This window comes from Pinus tabuliformis, chromosome 9, assembly GCF_031772625.1.
Source record: "Pinus tabuliformis cultivar Carrire ecotype Pingquan chromosome 9, CPIR1, whole genome shotgun sequence".
Taxonomy (NCBI): Eukaryota; Viridiplantae; Streptophyta; class Pinopsida; order Pinales; family Pinaceae; genus Pinus; species Pinus tabuliformis.
The window spans coordinates 23688521-23704495 of NC_142307.1; the positions used below are offsets into that span (position 1 = coordinate 23688521).

Consider the following 15975-nt stretch of genomic DNA (forward strand, 5'->3'; position numbering starts at 1 on the left):
CCTTAATCATATATTTATGTGTAACCTCCATGTGATTATTCATATGTGTGATTATATATTTAGAAGGTGGTTGTTATGTTAAATACATAACTTTAACTTTTAACTTTTTAATTATATTATTTAAATACAATGAATAGTTAGTTATACATTAGGTATATTATCAAGTGTTTGTTGCATTAAATAATTATTTTTAACTTTTAACATTTTAATTATAATATTTAAATTAAAATGAATATTTATACATATTTACATTAACAAGATTGAAAGTGTAAATTTTATTTAATAACTTTATAATTACGAAAATCTTTTAGTATGTATCTTTTGAGAGTGTCGAATTTTAGGCAATATTTATTTTCTTAATGATTTTAGGTACTTAATCCCCTTATCCTTCATTTAAACACATTTCATAATTATTTAATAAGTATACTAGCGTAAGACATGCGATGTATGCATATGTAACTATCATATGCATATATCGTATGTTTTCTAATACCTTTTTGCTTATAAATCCAAAATGTGTCATTACTCAGAGGCATAGTTATATGAAGTTTCTGGGAATCTTCCGACCTTCATTTCCGTATTAGGCTCCATTTTGCTTCTTTGGGATAAACTTAGGGTTTTAAAAGTAACCCCTTTTTTTATAAACCCTTCAAACTTTATTATTACTTTGCATTTTTTATAACTTTTTACTTCCTTGAAACTTGGAATTTTTGTTTATACTTTATTTTATTTCAACAATTATAATGAGGCTTGGAACACTTCTATTCCTCCTTTTAAATTAGCTTTGGGAATACAAAATTTACTTTTCCCAAATAACCCTTTCATACTCCTTAAAATTAGACCCTTTTAGAGTAATTTTATCAATATGAAATATAATAAAATATTTTTGTTTTTATTTTTATGTTAATACTTTTTAAAAATTTCTTACCCTTCTAATTTCTTACATGCCTTTTCCAAATAAGATGCTTAAAAAGATTATGGTGAGACGTGACCTTATGGATGGGTGCGACTGAGCATCTGTGTAATGACCCATCTACCAGTACAAACGAAATGTGAATTATTAGCATGCATACGATGCATGCATATGATAGCTACATATGCATGCGTCGCCTACATTGCACTAGTAGTCATATTAAATTATGAAGAAATTCCAAGCATAGAATAAAAGACGTAATTGTTGAAGATATTAAATAAATATCTAACTCACAAAAATATATTGGAATATGTATTTTAGTATGTGTCGTCATCATAATAGGTAACCATAGAACATTATCCAAAAGCTCTAAATTAAATTATTAAAGTTTAAAAGAGAGTTATATTGTTATAAAAAAAGTAACTCTTAACTAAAGGTTAAACATTAAAAGAGGTATAATATAATAAAATATTAAATAAATCTTAATGAGAAAAGGACTACGTAATATAGTTTGGTATCACCTAAAATCTTATAAAGTGATGAGTGTCAAAATAAAGTGTGACTACCTCTTTAATTCACTGTGAGGAGCCACGTAATAGATAGGGACACAACCAAGGCAATGAAGGATGAATGAGCGGTGGTTCTAAGAAATAAAAGGAGAAGGGAGTAGGACTGAAAGGGGATCTTTTGCTGCTTGGGAGCACAGTGTTGAGAGGAGGAAAATTTGTAACAGAAGATTACAGATAGTAAGGACTGAGCCTTGTTTGTTCTTGAAGTTTTTGGGCACGGGGGAACAGATTGCATCAATTGAGAAGCATTATGGACTGAGTACCTAGGTTGTACCCAGTTTGGCTGGGAGGTTTTGGTCTTTTGGTAGTGGGAGCGAGAGCAAGAGCAATTCTAAAGCATCTTCAACCACAACAAACCATGTAGGTACTCATAACAAATTAATGAATTCTGATGTTATGAATTTTGGTTAAACTTTAAAGCAGGTCCCATATTCTGTTTAGCGTAAATATCTGATTAAATTGTTTAGAGCCCTACAATCTGATAACAAGACTAAGTAACAAAACAACATAGCATTTGTGTGAATGGTCGTATAGACAACAGTGAAGTGCAATTCTTGGAATGGATTTACAAAATAGTACGATATAGTTTCAGGAGGAAGAAAGTGTCAGATGCTGTCGCTGTGCGGGCTTTGGTCTGTGGTAGACTTGACAAGTGGGGAGAGAAGTGGAATTGGGTACTGAGGCAAAACGAGCACCAACGGTCAATAGGCATCAGTTGATGTGCGACTGGCAGTTGAGGCTGACGGGCGTGGAACGTATAGGGCGAATGCAAGGATAGAAGCGACACAATGTTGAGCGTCGCTGCGTCAGTGTGGATAGAGTGGCAATGTGGATAGCGATTGAGCAAGGTCAGTGGTTGATGGGTGAGGCAGAGCAATGTTAACGCACAGGTTGCAGGGGTGTCGCGCTGATGTTGGCGGCACAAGCAGAAAGGTGGTGTCGTGCCTCAACGTTTGTTTATGTTGTGCGATTGAGGCGGATGTCTAGCTGACGGTTCGATGGGCAGTTGTTGGACGGTCGGACGAGGGCGACTTTATGGTGACAACAAGGGCAGTAAAAGGGTAGCTATGGAAGGATGAGGCTGATCGACGAACAAGCGAGGTTAGGAACAACGTGATGGGGCAGGCGACAACGACAGTAGAGGAGAAGTTGACTATGGATGGTTGGATGGCCGCAATCAGTAAGGACGATGGTAGCCACAGAGGGAACGACTTATTGAGCGTAACTTAATGGCAAGCAATGGCAACTGTCAGCCCTAGTATTTTTTTATTTTGACCTGTTTTTTATATAATTATTTTTAATTGCTGTTATATATGTTTTTTTTTTCACTATAAATTTTTTTCTATTCTTTTAATATAATCAAATTTTTGATATATATATTTTATTATTATTATTTTGTTTAAAAGTTTTTGACTTTTCTTTTCTAATTTTTTTTTAATGACTATCTTTCTCTTCTTTTTTTTAGCCTTTTTTCTTAATTATTATTTTTTCCTTTTTTTTTTAAATATATATATTTTTCTCTTTTTTTATAAAATTTAACTAATTTTTTTCTTAAATGGCCAAGGGCCTCTTACTAAATCAGCAAATGGAGAAACTCCAAGCTTGAAATGCTTTAACGGCAACAAGGTTGACAAATTTTACGACCAAAGACTTGGATCTAGAACAAGGCTCTGTGCGGTGGTTAGGCGGCCAGAGGATCGGACTACTCTGATAGACTGATACCAATGTAACGAACAAAGTTCCTATACTCGGAGGAATGCTCTAATACCAATGGAACGAACAGAGTTCGTATACTTAGAGGAATGCTCAAATACCAATATTACGAACATGGTTCGTACTTCAAGTTAATAACTCCAAAAGACTTGGAATATGTAGATCTCCATTGAAGATATACTAGAATATATATATTAAAATGAGAATGATGATACAAATGAGAATGATGGCCTGCTTATATACCCTAGGCAGGTGTCCCTTTATGAATGGTCATGTCCTTTAGCGACATGCCTCTTCTTTAACTAATTACTAATTAATCATTATTTATGATATGTTTTTATTATTTATATTTACATTATTTATATCTATGTTTTTATTATTTATATTTACATTATTTATATCTATATTTTATTCATAACACCTTAAGTACAAAGGATTAAGTCTGGCCTTCCTTTAACCTTCTACATTCTTGCAATCCATTTTTGCAGAAGCGCCTGCATGTTGATTAAGATAAGCTACACCTTGTAACACCCCTCCTTAACTTATGACAGTGTGATGGTCTTTGTCTAGTTTTGCTAAACAAAGATTTTACTCCATTGGAAGAATTCAGTATTCCCGATTTCTTTGCCCTTGATTTTCTCAATGACTTGTTAATATAAGGCAGCCATTGGGATGCTGTGTTGGTTGACAAAGCTTCACTGAAAGAGAAACTCTTGGCCTGGGTTGTTGAATGTTATGCTAAATTTTTTGTTTTTCTCCTACTTTTGTCAACAGGGTTGATAAGAAAAGGACAAGAATACCCTTTCATGTGAATTTATCATGTTCCATATTCAGGCCTTCCTATTGAACTATTCTTTTTCCCTGAAATGGAAATGCTTTCTTGCCAGAAGAATGAAAACAATGGGCAAGAAAGGAATCTTATTTCATGTTCTGAACACAGATGTTTCATATAACTGGGCACTAGTGTCTTTCGTGTGTTCTTCGATCTTCTTTAGTTTCACGATTTTATTTCAGTTGTTGGAAAATAGGTGTTAATAAATGCTAGAATGTTGAAATCAGATCTTTCTGTGCAGATCATCAGGGTAATGCTAAAGAAACAAAGTCCAATGAGTCATTTTCGTCAAATGGAGTTCTTGAACATCAAGCTTCAAGCAATGCATCTAATTCAGAATTGTTATCTCATGCCTCTCAGAATGGTAGCCTCGAATCTGCTTCAGAACACAATGACCAAATGAAACCTACAGTCGAGCTTCCCAAGCATACAACCACTGAACTGCATAATGAAACTAAAACAAATGTCACTAAAGAAGACCGTGTTGGTAGTGATGAGGAATCCATGCATGATATACTAAATATGGGAGTAACAACAAACGCTACTGATACGGTAAAGTCAATGGGTTCTCAGAGGCGGCTTCTTACAGAATCTGAAACAGAAAGTTCCAAGGAAGGTGATACCGGAGGAGCTGCTACTGTCAAAAATAATCAGGATCTGGCGGAGGAGGCAGATTCTTCTTTTGATCTGTTTCGAGATGGAGAAGATGGCTTGACTGATGAATATGCATATGACTATGATGACTATGTTGATGAATCAGCTTGGGCAGATGAAGACTTTGCTGAGGCCCAACATCCAAAACCAGAAGATTTTGTCAATATTGATTCTCATATCCTCTGCACTCCAGTAAGTCCCATTTTTAAGATTCTGGAGTGTAATCTGCATGTGGGATTGAGATAATGTTCAAGTGTCAATTAATCAGTCCAAACAATTGCTTTTGACAATACTGCTGTGGTGATTACGTTGTGAATTTTTTTATAACCTGGAGTCACTTGTTTCAGGTGATAGCAGATATTGACAAGGATGGTGTAGATGAGATGATTGTTGCAGCATCTTACTTTTTTGATCATGAGTAAGACCTCTTTCCATTACCATGGAATTTGTTTGTTATTCCTTTTGTCACTTTACCTAAGAGTGGAGAAGTTAAAACTTATGCCTTCGGACGTAGTTTTAACAGAACTGCAAAAATTATAGTGACTTTGATTTGTGGCAGTGTTTTTTGTCAGTGACAAGGTAATAATTTGACATAATGTTTAATTTCTTGCTAGGCTTCGTTGGTACTAATTGATATATCCCTAGTTATATTCATGCTGATTTCAGGGAATTTGACAATTTCTTATGCTAGATTTGTTAATTTCTGTTTTTCATTCAAAAACTTATTTTTAGCAAGATAGTGACAACCAATCTGATTTTGACAACCAGTCTGGCTCTCAAATTTGATATCCAAATATTTGGAATATAAAGAAATCCTTAAGCATAATAGATATATATAAAATCTATGTGAAAATGATATGATGACAGTACAGTGAGAGTTCCATTATAAATACTTAGGCTGGGTCCCCTTTCTTTAGAAGTCATGTCCTTTAGTTGAAACATGTCCTTTCATTAGGATGTGTTTCTTCACTAATTATTAGTTATTATTATTATTTTTTCCTGCAAGAAGTAGAGTTCACTCTCTTGAATTCTATTTGAATGGTTGTGTTGGTTAGTAGGAAATGGTGGCAACATATATTCCCATGATAGTCACGGTAACCTCCACGTTGAAATGAACCCACTACCAGATCCTTGAGATGACAACTAAAAAATGTGCATCTTTGACTAATGGCAGTTTAATTGAGTTGTAAGATGAATCTTTGTCTATGGGCATTGAAATTCAATTGCTGGTAGTTGCTGTATGGTTTGGTGGCAGCTGTACAGCAGGGAATGTATGGTGCCGATATTAATTTTGTGACAGGCAAGTGTTACAGATAACAGCTGCTGTTTGCCACAGTACAGATAGGTACAACAATTAATTTCTTAAGTGGTTGTATGGATAAAACTGAAATTTCAGTGTTTGATTTGTTGATTGCATGGACTGTACGATAATTTACTGAAGGTATGTATAGATGTGATTATCTTTATGGCAGAGTCGTACAACGGGCGACAATGTATCAATATTTATGTGTATGGATCAGCGATTAATTGTGTGCGGGGGTGTGCTTTGGGAAAGTACACCATGACACCTTTCCAGAGCAGTGACAGCAGAGTTGCAGGTGTCCTTCATTTGATTCATTCTGATGTATGTGGTCCCATGTCCCATGTTTCATTGAGTGGATATGACTACTATGTGATGTTCATTGATGACCACTTCAGGAGGACCTGGATTTACTTTCTGAAGACCAAGGATAAGGTATTCTGGCGATTCTAGGAGTTTAAGGCTCTTGTGGAGAACCATACATGGAGGAAGATCAGGGTGTTGAGATCAGACAATGGGGTAGATTACACATCAGTAGAGATGAGAGCTTTTTGTGGGAGTGTCGGCATAAAGAGGGAGCTCATTGTGCCTTATAACCCTCAGCGGAATGGGGTGGCATAGAGGAAGAACAAGACCATTGTGGGTGTAGCTAGAGCGATGCTACATTATTAGAGTTAACCTATCTTCTTGTGGGCCAAGGCAGTGAACACTGCTGTTTATTTGCAGAACCAGAACCCACACAGAGTCTTGGGGAACAAGACTCTTGAGGAGATAGATACTGGCAAGAAGCTCGAAGTTGGGCACATCAGAATTTTTGGGTGCCTTACATATTCACATGTCCCTGAGGAGAAGAGGACGAAGCTAGAACCCAGAACAGAGAGAGGTATACTGATGGGTTACAACGAGACCAATAAAGCCTACTGCATATAGCTTCTTGCATAGAGGGAGATTGTCTTGAGGTGGGATGCGAGATTTGAGGAGGAGAGGTCTTTGAGGAGGTCTCGGGAAATTGATTAGGTAGAATAGCAAGTTCCTCAGCAGGGGGCCACAACACAGGTTTCAGGAGCATCAGGTAGTACACTAGGATCAGGAGGGTCACCTTCTTCACGGGTGACAGGTTCATAGAGCACAACTTTTCCTGGTATCGGATCACCTGATGCAGGTTCATCAGGCATGTTATCTCAGATTTCAGGATCTCGTTTGGTTAGTACAGAGCCTTCCTTGCCAACAGGAGAGGCACTAGATGAGGATTTTCCCATACCTCCACATGAGATTACTGCAGGGAAGAGGAAGCTAAGATGGTTTCGGGAGACCCTGAAGGAGGCTCAAGAGGCAGTGGGAAGACCCAAGTGGTTAGTGAGGGAGAGCAGACTGCCAGAGGGGTTGGGTGGCTTTGTGGCAGACATTATGGAGACAAAGCCAAGTTGTTTTGAGGAGGCCGTTAGACAACAGATCTAGAGGGATGCCATGATGGAGGAATATTCTTGCATCATGAAGAATGATGTCTAGGAGGTAGTGCCACGTCCTGATGGGAAGTCAGTTGTGACTTCCAGGTGGCTCTACAAGATCAAGCATGCTGCAGATGGCAGTGTTGAGAAGTTCAAAGCTTGGTTTGTGGCGTGAGGGTTCTCACAGGTAGAGGGAGTTGCCTATGAGGAGACCTTTGCACCGGTTGCTCGTTATACTTCCATTCGAGCAGTTATATCTATAACCGCTGAGATGGGATGGCAGATTCACCAGATGGATGCGAAGACCACCTTTATCAATGATGTTATATAGGAGGAGATGTACATTGAGCAGCCCGAGGGCTTTGAGTTACATGGGAATGATTCTCATGTATGTAGGCTGAAGAAAGCCTTGTATGGACTGAAGCAGTCACCGAGGGCATGGTACGAGAGGATAAATGCCTACTTGCAGCAACTGGGTTTCAACAACTTGGTACGAGAGGTGGTTGCAACAATGCAGAAAGGCACAAAGGTGGTTGCAACAGTGCGAGAGGCAGAAAAGTGTTGCAACAATGCAGAGGCAGCAAAGGGTGCACATGATAGCAACAGATTTAACTTCAGCATCAGGTGGCTTCTAGCCTGACAAAGATGTCAGTCGTTGGGTAGATCAATTACTTCTCAGTAACTGAGTTGCAATGCAACAATTAACAGTGGTAGTGCTATGGGCAGCATGATGCAACATGATGAGAGAGTGCTGCAGTGTAGATGGAGTGTTGGGAGGAAGGACCAGCAACAACACACATGCAAAGGGAGCTGCAGTATAAATGTAGCAGTGGTAGTGGCAGAGCCATGGGCAGCGGTACATGAGGCAACAGTGGAGAGGATTTTGGGCAACAGGCCAAGCATCAGCACAGGTACCGGTGCCAGATGATCAGGGTGATGTTCAGTGGTGGAGCATTACTAGAGCACATTCTTCGCTAAGAGGGAGTGTTGATTTGGGGTAGTATCAGATGTGCTCTATCCATGAAAATTGGTGGAGAGGCTAAAGCACATGAGATCTCCAAGACCCAGAAATGGTTTGGGGAAATTCCACCCGGTTTGAGAGATATTAAAATAATTAATATTTTTAATGGAGTTCCTAAGTCTAAACGTAGGAAAATTAAAATATTAATGGGTATTAATATAAAACTGGGTGAGAATGTTTTAAATGACATGGATCAAGCCAAATCTAAACTTAACTGTTGATTAGAGATTTAATCTCGGTCATTGAAGACTCAATAGAAAAATTATAAGAGGAGGCTTGAGGATCAGTTGGAGATACACAAAGATTGATCAGTCAGTTCGATTTTCTGGAGCAGGGTTTGCTGAGAAAATTCGAACAAGTGGTTTGAGTTGTAGTGAGGGGCAGTGAGTGCATAATAGATAGGCAGAGATAGTACCGGAGGGCCAGCGCAATGATTAAGCAGGCTACGCAGAGCCAGCAGGAGCCACACAGAGGGCCAGTGCAGAGCAGCAGAGGGCTGACGTAGGGGGTTTCAGAGCTACGCAGAGGCCATGAGGGCTGACACAGAGCCTCAGAGAAGCGTTGGAAGGTTTTTCGTGGAGCAGACTTGTTGAATATCTGCTTCCGAAGAGAGGTATTACTGCCAAATAGATATCTCTATTGGGTGAACCGGTTTGGCACCCTAGTTGTACTCAAGAAAGCTGCTTAATAATAAAACAACTGCTGCACTGATTTTCTCAAGTTGGGTTTTTTCGGGGACGATTGTCCGAAAACAACGGTGTCCCTTGTGTGTTTGTCTATTATTTTAGTTGCTGATCTATATACGAGTTGAGACTACGTTTGTGTTTGTTTTCAATATTTATATGGTTAAATAACTTGTTAAGGAATAAACAAGTGGGTGAAATTAACCAGATAATGCAGGAAGAATTTCTAACGTGTTAGACTTAGAAATTATAACAGAAGAGTGCTGCAAATCGAAATCTATACTTTATTTTGGGAGGTGACGATCCACTCATTTTGGTACTGTATGTGGATGACTTGTTTATTACAGGGGAGGACAGTCTCATCCAACATTGCAAGATAGATCTTGCTTTAGAGTTTGATATCACTGATATGGGGCTGATGCATTACTACTTGGGGATGGAGGTTTGGCAGAAGGATGGGCGCATCTTTGTGGGCCAGGGCAAGTATGCAGGAGATATCTTGAGGAGGTTCCAGAATCCATATGGATGGTTGCAAGCTAATGTCTACTCCTGTGGTCACCAACTAGAAGAAGCTACATGATGTTGATTCCGAGTTGGTGGATCCCACTTTGTATCGTCAGCTGATCGGTTCATTGATGTATCTAGTCAACACTAGACCAGAAATTTGTTTTGCAGCCAATACATTGAGTCAGTATATGATGGAGCCCAAGTGAGTACACTGGGTGGATGCAAAAATGTGTTGAGAATCGAGATACTTGTAGGGTACAGTGGATTATGGGTTAGACTATGTCAGATGTGATGGGGCCAGATTGATTGGTTGCACAGACTTAGATTGGGCTGGCAGTGTCAGTGATCGAAAGAGCATGATGGAAATGAGATTTTGGGGTTTAATAAAAAAATCCCTTTCCTTTAAATAATTGATTCTGAGGCCTGTGGGTTATGGCCCACAAAGCCTATCGGAAGTGCACTTTAAGCACTAAGCCTTTAAAGCCATGGACTTACATTGGGCCGTGTTGTCGCGCGGATTGGCACGACAACGCTCAGACAGGTAAGGTAACATCCAAGCCATAAACTAATTCAAAGGGAGATTTACCAGTAGACTTCTTCTTAGTAATTCTGTCTGCCCACAAAGCATACTTGATTTTACTGTCCCAAGACTTCTTGTTATCTCCTACTATCTTCTTGATAATGGTTACGAGATTTTTATTACTTGATTCAGCCAAACCATTACCCTGAGGATAGTAATTCGACGAATGAGATAAAACAATGCCATATTTGAAACAAAAAGATGTAAACTCTGAAGAACTAAAAGCCTTGGCATTGTCCGTAGTGATCTTAGCGGGGACACCAAATCTAGTAATGATGTTATTCTCAATGAAATCCATAATCACCTTTTCAGTGGCATTCTTAGCAGGAATGGCTTCGACCCATTTAGTGAAATAATCGGTAGCGGTCAAAATCCAAGAGTAGCCATTGCTAGAATTTTCATGGAACTTCCCTATGAAGTCCAGACCCCAATGCTGAAAAGGTGCCTCTACGATAACAGGTTGTAGAGGAAGGGCAGCAAGCTTCTGCTTCCCAGTGAACAGTTGACAGGCTTGACACGTTCTAACATACTTGTGCACATCAGAAAAAATCGAAGGCCAATAATAGCCAGCTCTCAGGATTTTGTGGGCGGTAGTTCTAGCGGCATAATGACCACCACAAAATCCTGAATGAAATTCGGAGATTAATATTTTGGACTCAACATCGTCAACACACCTAAGCACTATGCCCTCAGGATTTCTCCATCCAAGGCCATCCTTCATAAGGCAGTACTTAGTGGCTTTTAGTCTAAGAGCCCTTCTCTTATGAGCGACTAAATGGTTAGGACATGCAAGATTGGTTAAGTAGTATACTATGTCTTTATACCATTCATGCTCAGCTAATCTTCTCAACTCTGGCGAAGATAGATCGTCAAGGCAGAACAAACCAAGAGTCTTTTCATTACTTTCTGTTAACATTTGAGCTAAACCTTGGCCTTTGATCAGCTTGGTGGGTCTAATTTCTAAATCATACTCCTGTATCTTAGTAACCCACCTAGCACGAGTCCCTAAGCAATCAGTTTGAGTTAATATGTCTTTAACAGCAGAATGTGGGACGAAAGCAATGATCTTAGAATAACCCACATAAGTTTTGAAATGCTCAAGAGACTTGACCAAGGCATAAGCGTGCTTTTCCATGGTATTGTACTTCAATTCGGAGTTTTGAAGTGCTCTACTCATGAAAGCAATAGGCTGCTCGTGACCCTCTTTATTCTTTTGAAGCAAAACGCCGGCGATGGTATCTTCAGAAGCGAAAGAAAAAATCATGAAATCCTTGGAATAGTCAGGACTAACCAAGACAGGAGCTTTTGTAATAGCGGACTTGATTTCTTGGAAAGCCTTTTTGCCCTCTTCTTGCCAGACAAATTTTGCATCTTTCTTCAGAAGATTTTGAATGGGCTTAGCTATTTCTGCATAGTTCGGGATGAATCTTCTAATAAAATTTATCTTTCCAAGGAAAGACTGAAGGGATTTAAGATTATGCGGGAGAGGAATCTTTTGAATTGCTTCAACTCGTTCGGGATCGATTTTGATTCCTTCCTTAGAAATGATATGACCGAGTAATTTCCCTTCTGTTACCCCAAAAATAGATTTAGCCGGATTTAAAGAAATTCCATATTCTCTACATCTATCGAAAACTTTCCTAAGATGATCTATATGACTGATACCATCTTTAGAGAAAACAGTAAGATCGTCTTGATAGATTTCGATAATTTTCCCGATTAACCCTTTGAAGGCATAATCCATGGCCCTCTGGAAAGTAGCCCCAGCATTTGTTAACCCAAATGGCATTCTGATGTATTCAAATGTACCCCATGGTGTTGTAAATGTGGTCTTGTGTCGATCTTCCTTTTTAACCCAAACTTGATTATACCCAGAAAAGCCATCTAGCAATGACATCATTCCAGACCCAGTTACTCTTTGCAACAAAGTTTCCATGTTTGGCAAAGGGTAATTATCCTTTGTTGACACCTAATCCGAAACGGATGAGGTGAAGCCGGACAGTCATCTAGAAGATGAACTGATCCGTTTTGTAAATGTATAAATAATAATAGTCTAATGAATAAAATCATCCAGTTGTTTCTTGAGCTCATTAATTTCTGAGCTAACCTGGCCTGACATGGTATCAGAGCCCAGGTCCCAGTCCCGAAATAGCTGTAACTCCTATGCCAGGTTTCTGCTGCCTCATGAAACCTGTCCTGAGAGACTGCGCATCAGTTTTCTCTGAGAGACTGCGCTCTCTGACTGCCAGAGTCTGCCCATTATTTTTTTACAAACGTTTGCCTAACGCATAACCGATACATTCAGGTATGCGCAGTGAGGGGAAACGACAGTCTTTCTATATCCTCATTAATCAGTCGGTTTGTCTTTGCATACCCTAACATGTTATTTGCCTGTGCAAATTGCAAAAGAGCTTTCTTCCTGGAGAACTGAGTTCACGCCTTATTCCTTCTTTGTTTTCTGATTGCATCTGATTTTCCTTTGTTTCTCCACTGGTGAATTAAAGGAACTGCTTTCATTGAGGTTACCCGCATTCATCCAAGATTTCTCACGGTTGGCTCTGCGTATATACATTGTTTCTTTGGGTTTCAAAATTTCCAACTGTCAAGTTCACCGACTAAACGCCTCGATGGACCATACAGATGCAGTGACATGCTCAGTTCGGCACTTGATGTTATGACCCATCCGTCGGCTACCAAATCTCCCTCCTTACTAGTTCCACAGGAGAACAATCTTGTTCCGTCGGCACTGCAGGCCATAGTGGTGCTACCAAACCTCCCGGCGATCCCATGAGCCGTCCCGTCGTCTTATTCACTCAAGTTGCATCATCCTAATTCAGTACAGCTTCATTCGATTTTGAATGTGCAATCTTCAACTTCGTTTACCAGTCGGAAGAATGGGAGCACAATCGCCCTTTGTAGGTGTCTATTTATGATTTCATAGAAGATTCAAGAGTTCCTTTGCAGCAAGATTGAAAATTTTGCTTCTGGTACACTTTCAAAACAGATTAATAATCTGATACAGCTTTTAAAAACAGAAATATCAGAAATATCGGATTATTTTATGTCAATTTCTTCTGCATTTTTAAGCTTAGATTTTTGAAGATTTCCGTTACGAGCACATTTCCAAGCAGAGCTTCATTGTATTTGAGAAAGCATTCATTTTGTTCCTGTCGTTTGAGTTGCATTACATGTTAATGTGGATGCCGAATTAAAGATCTGGAGCTAAGAAACCAATTGACTAAGAAATTGAGAAGGTCATCTCGGATTTTGGATGGTGCAGCATTTATCTATGAAACATTGAAAACTCCTGTAATGTGTGCAGCATTTATATATATGTACATTGTTTATAGGGGTCGAGCCTGACATTGTTTTCAGAGGATTATAGTTTTTTTAAGACTTGGAGATGCTGATGAAAGGATTTAAAATCATCAACCTTTGATTTGAATGCCTATGCACAGTTTTGTTCATTCAAAGCAGTTGTAATATTGCACAGTTTTTTTTTTATCATTTGAATGATAATGCTGCTTTGAAAAGTTAAAGCATTAAAGTGATATTGAAGTGAGGAAAGTTTTTATCAGCAGAGATATTTTTTTCAGAATGCATTCAATCATTTCTATGGTCGGAATAGTTCTCACTGGCAAGGAGAACTATTCTAAATGGTCCCGGATGGTAAAACACACCCTCATCTACAATGAGCTGTGGAAAGGTGTGTGTGTCGGAGAAGAAGACAGAGACCCTGTGCAGCCCACATCAGACAAAGAACTCGCCATTTGGGAAAACAAGAACAGCAAAGCCTTTGCATTGATCGCAGCATCTGTAAATGAGGAAGTAAGTCGTCATATTTCATCCTATTCCACTGCCTTTGAAGCTTTACAAAAGCTGAAAGAACTGTATGATACACATTCTGCACTTGAAGTTGTTCAGCTTATGATTAAACTCTTCACTCTTGAACTGAAAAATAATGATCCTCTTACTCTTGCATCTGAAATAAAGTCTATAGTGCATGATATTAAATCCACTAAGGTTGAGCTGGATATCTCTCTTATTGCCTTTCTCAAAGCACTCTATCCTACCTACTCTAACTATCTTGAGTCTTTACAAGCAAATGGAAATCTTAAAGATATAACCTTTGACACTCTTGTGAAAAAGTTTGCTGAAAGAGAGAAAGCCTTTGGAAAGAAAACAGTCCCTGAATCTTCTGAAGAGACTGTTTGCCTTGCTCATAAAGAAAAGCATCCTGCACAAGATTCTACAAGAGGAAGAGGTGGACGAAGAGGAAGAGGAAGATACTTCAGAGGCAGGGAGGGCAGACATCCTCAAGCAGAAAAGGCAGATCTGCATTGCATTCGCTGCAAACGAAATGGATCACATGATGCTTCTACATGCAAGCTACCATGGGACAAGGTTGAGCAGAGAAGAAACCAGCAGAAAGGTAAAACTGATGACTCAGACAAAGGTAAAGCACCTGAATCCGCTCACTATATTGAGGCACAATGTAACATTGGAGTAAATGAAGATTTGTTTAATGCTTCACTTGCTTCTTCGAAAAATGACTGGTTGCTTGATTCAGGAGCAACCTGTCATATGACTTATAGGAGAGATTTCTTTGAAGATTTCACTGACAATGTTGATGGAGCAGTATACTTTGCAGATCAGTCAAAAATCAAGCCATCAGGGCTTGGCACAATCAGGCTTAAACTGCCTGGTCTTCCAGACTTTCTTCTGGATCATGTTCTATATCTCCCACAGCTGAAGAGAAACTTGCTGTCCCTAGTCCACATCCGCCAGCAAGGTCACTCCATTCACATGTTTGATGGCAAGCTTGAGGTAAGAAAGGCATCTGACCACTCACTTGTCATGAGGGGTATAGAAGAAGAAAGACTCCTTAAACTGCAAGGAACCTCTGCTCATGTACAGCATTTCTCATATATTTCTCATCATGAAGAACGTGCACTTCCATCAAGTTTATTATGGCATGCTAGATTTGGACATTTAAACTATGATAGTCTCCGCTTGTTGAAGAAAAATGGTGTTGCTAGTTTGCCTACAATTCCTAGAAAACATAAACAATGTGATGCTTGCATTCTAGGAAAGCATAGCAAACAGTCTTTTCATGATTCACACTCAAGAGCACATAGGAAGCTTGAACTTATTCATTCAGATTTATGTGGTCCAATGCCTGTTCCTTCTGCAAATGGAAATAAATATATCATGACATTTATTGATGATTACACCAGAATGTGTTGGGTTTATTTTTTGAAGAACAAATCTGATGCTTTTCAAACATTCAAGAATTTTCATAAGTGGATTGAAAATGATGCACAATCTCATATTGGGTCTATTCGCACTGATAATGGAAAAGAATATACATCAAATGAATTTGAACACTATCTTCGCCAACATGGGATTAAACATCAAACAACTGTGCCTTATAATCCTCAACAGAATGGTGTAGCTGAAAGAATGAACATAACAATTTTGAATATGGTACGATCCATGCTTTTCTTCAAAAATGTAAAGACAATGTTTTGGGCTGATGCTGTTCTATGTGCTGCATATATAAAGAATAGATGTCCATCTAGTGCTATAAGAAACAAGACTCCTTATGAATTGTGGTATGGACATGTTCCTTCGGTAAAACATCTCAGGATATTTGGTTCCACCTGTTATGCTTTAATACCAAAGGTACATAGAAACAAACTTGGTGCTAGAAGTCGTAAGTGTATCTTCCTGGGGTATTCAAACACATCTAAAG

General features: G+C 38.8%; 1 protein-coding gene across 1 annotated transcript in view; it reads left to right on the forward strand.

The window, feature by feature from the left end:
- Positions 1 to 15975, forward strand: part of DEX1 (defective in exine formation protein (DEX1)) — a 320259-nt gene that overhangs the window by 148882 nt on the left and 155402 nt on the right. The window contains exons 7-8 of the mRNA XM_089441661.1: positions 4269 to 4873; positions 5029 to 5099. Coding sequence (XP_089297787.1) covers positions 4269 to 4873; positions 5029 to 5099 — 676 coding nt within the window. The remainder of the gene's footprint in view (positions 1 to 4268; positions 4874 to 5028; positions 5100 to 15975) is intronic.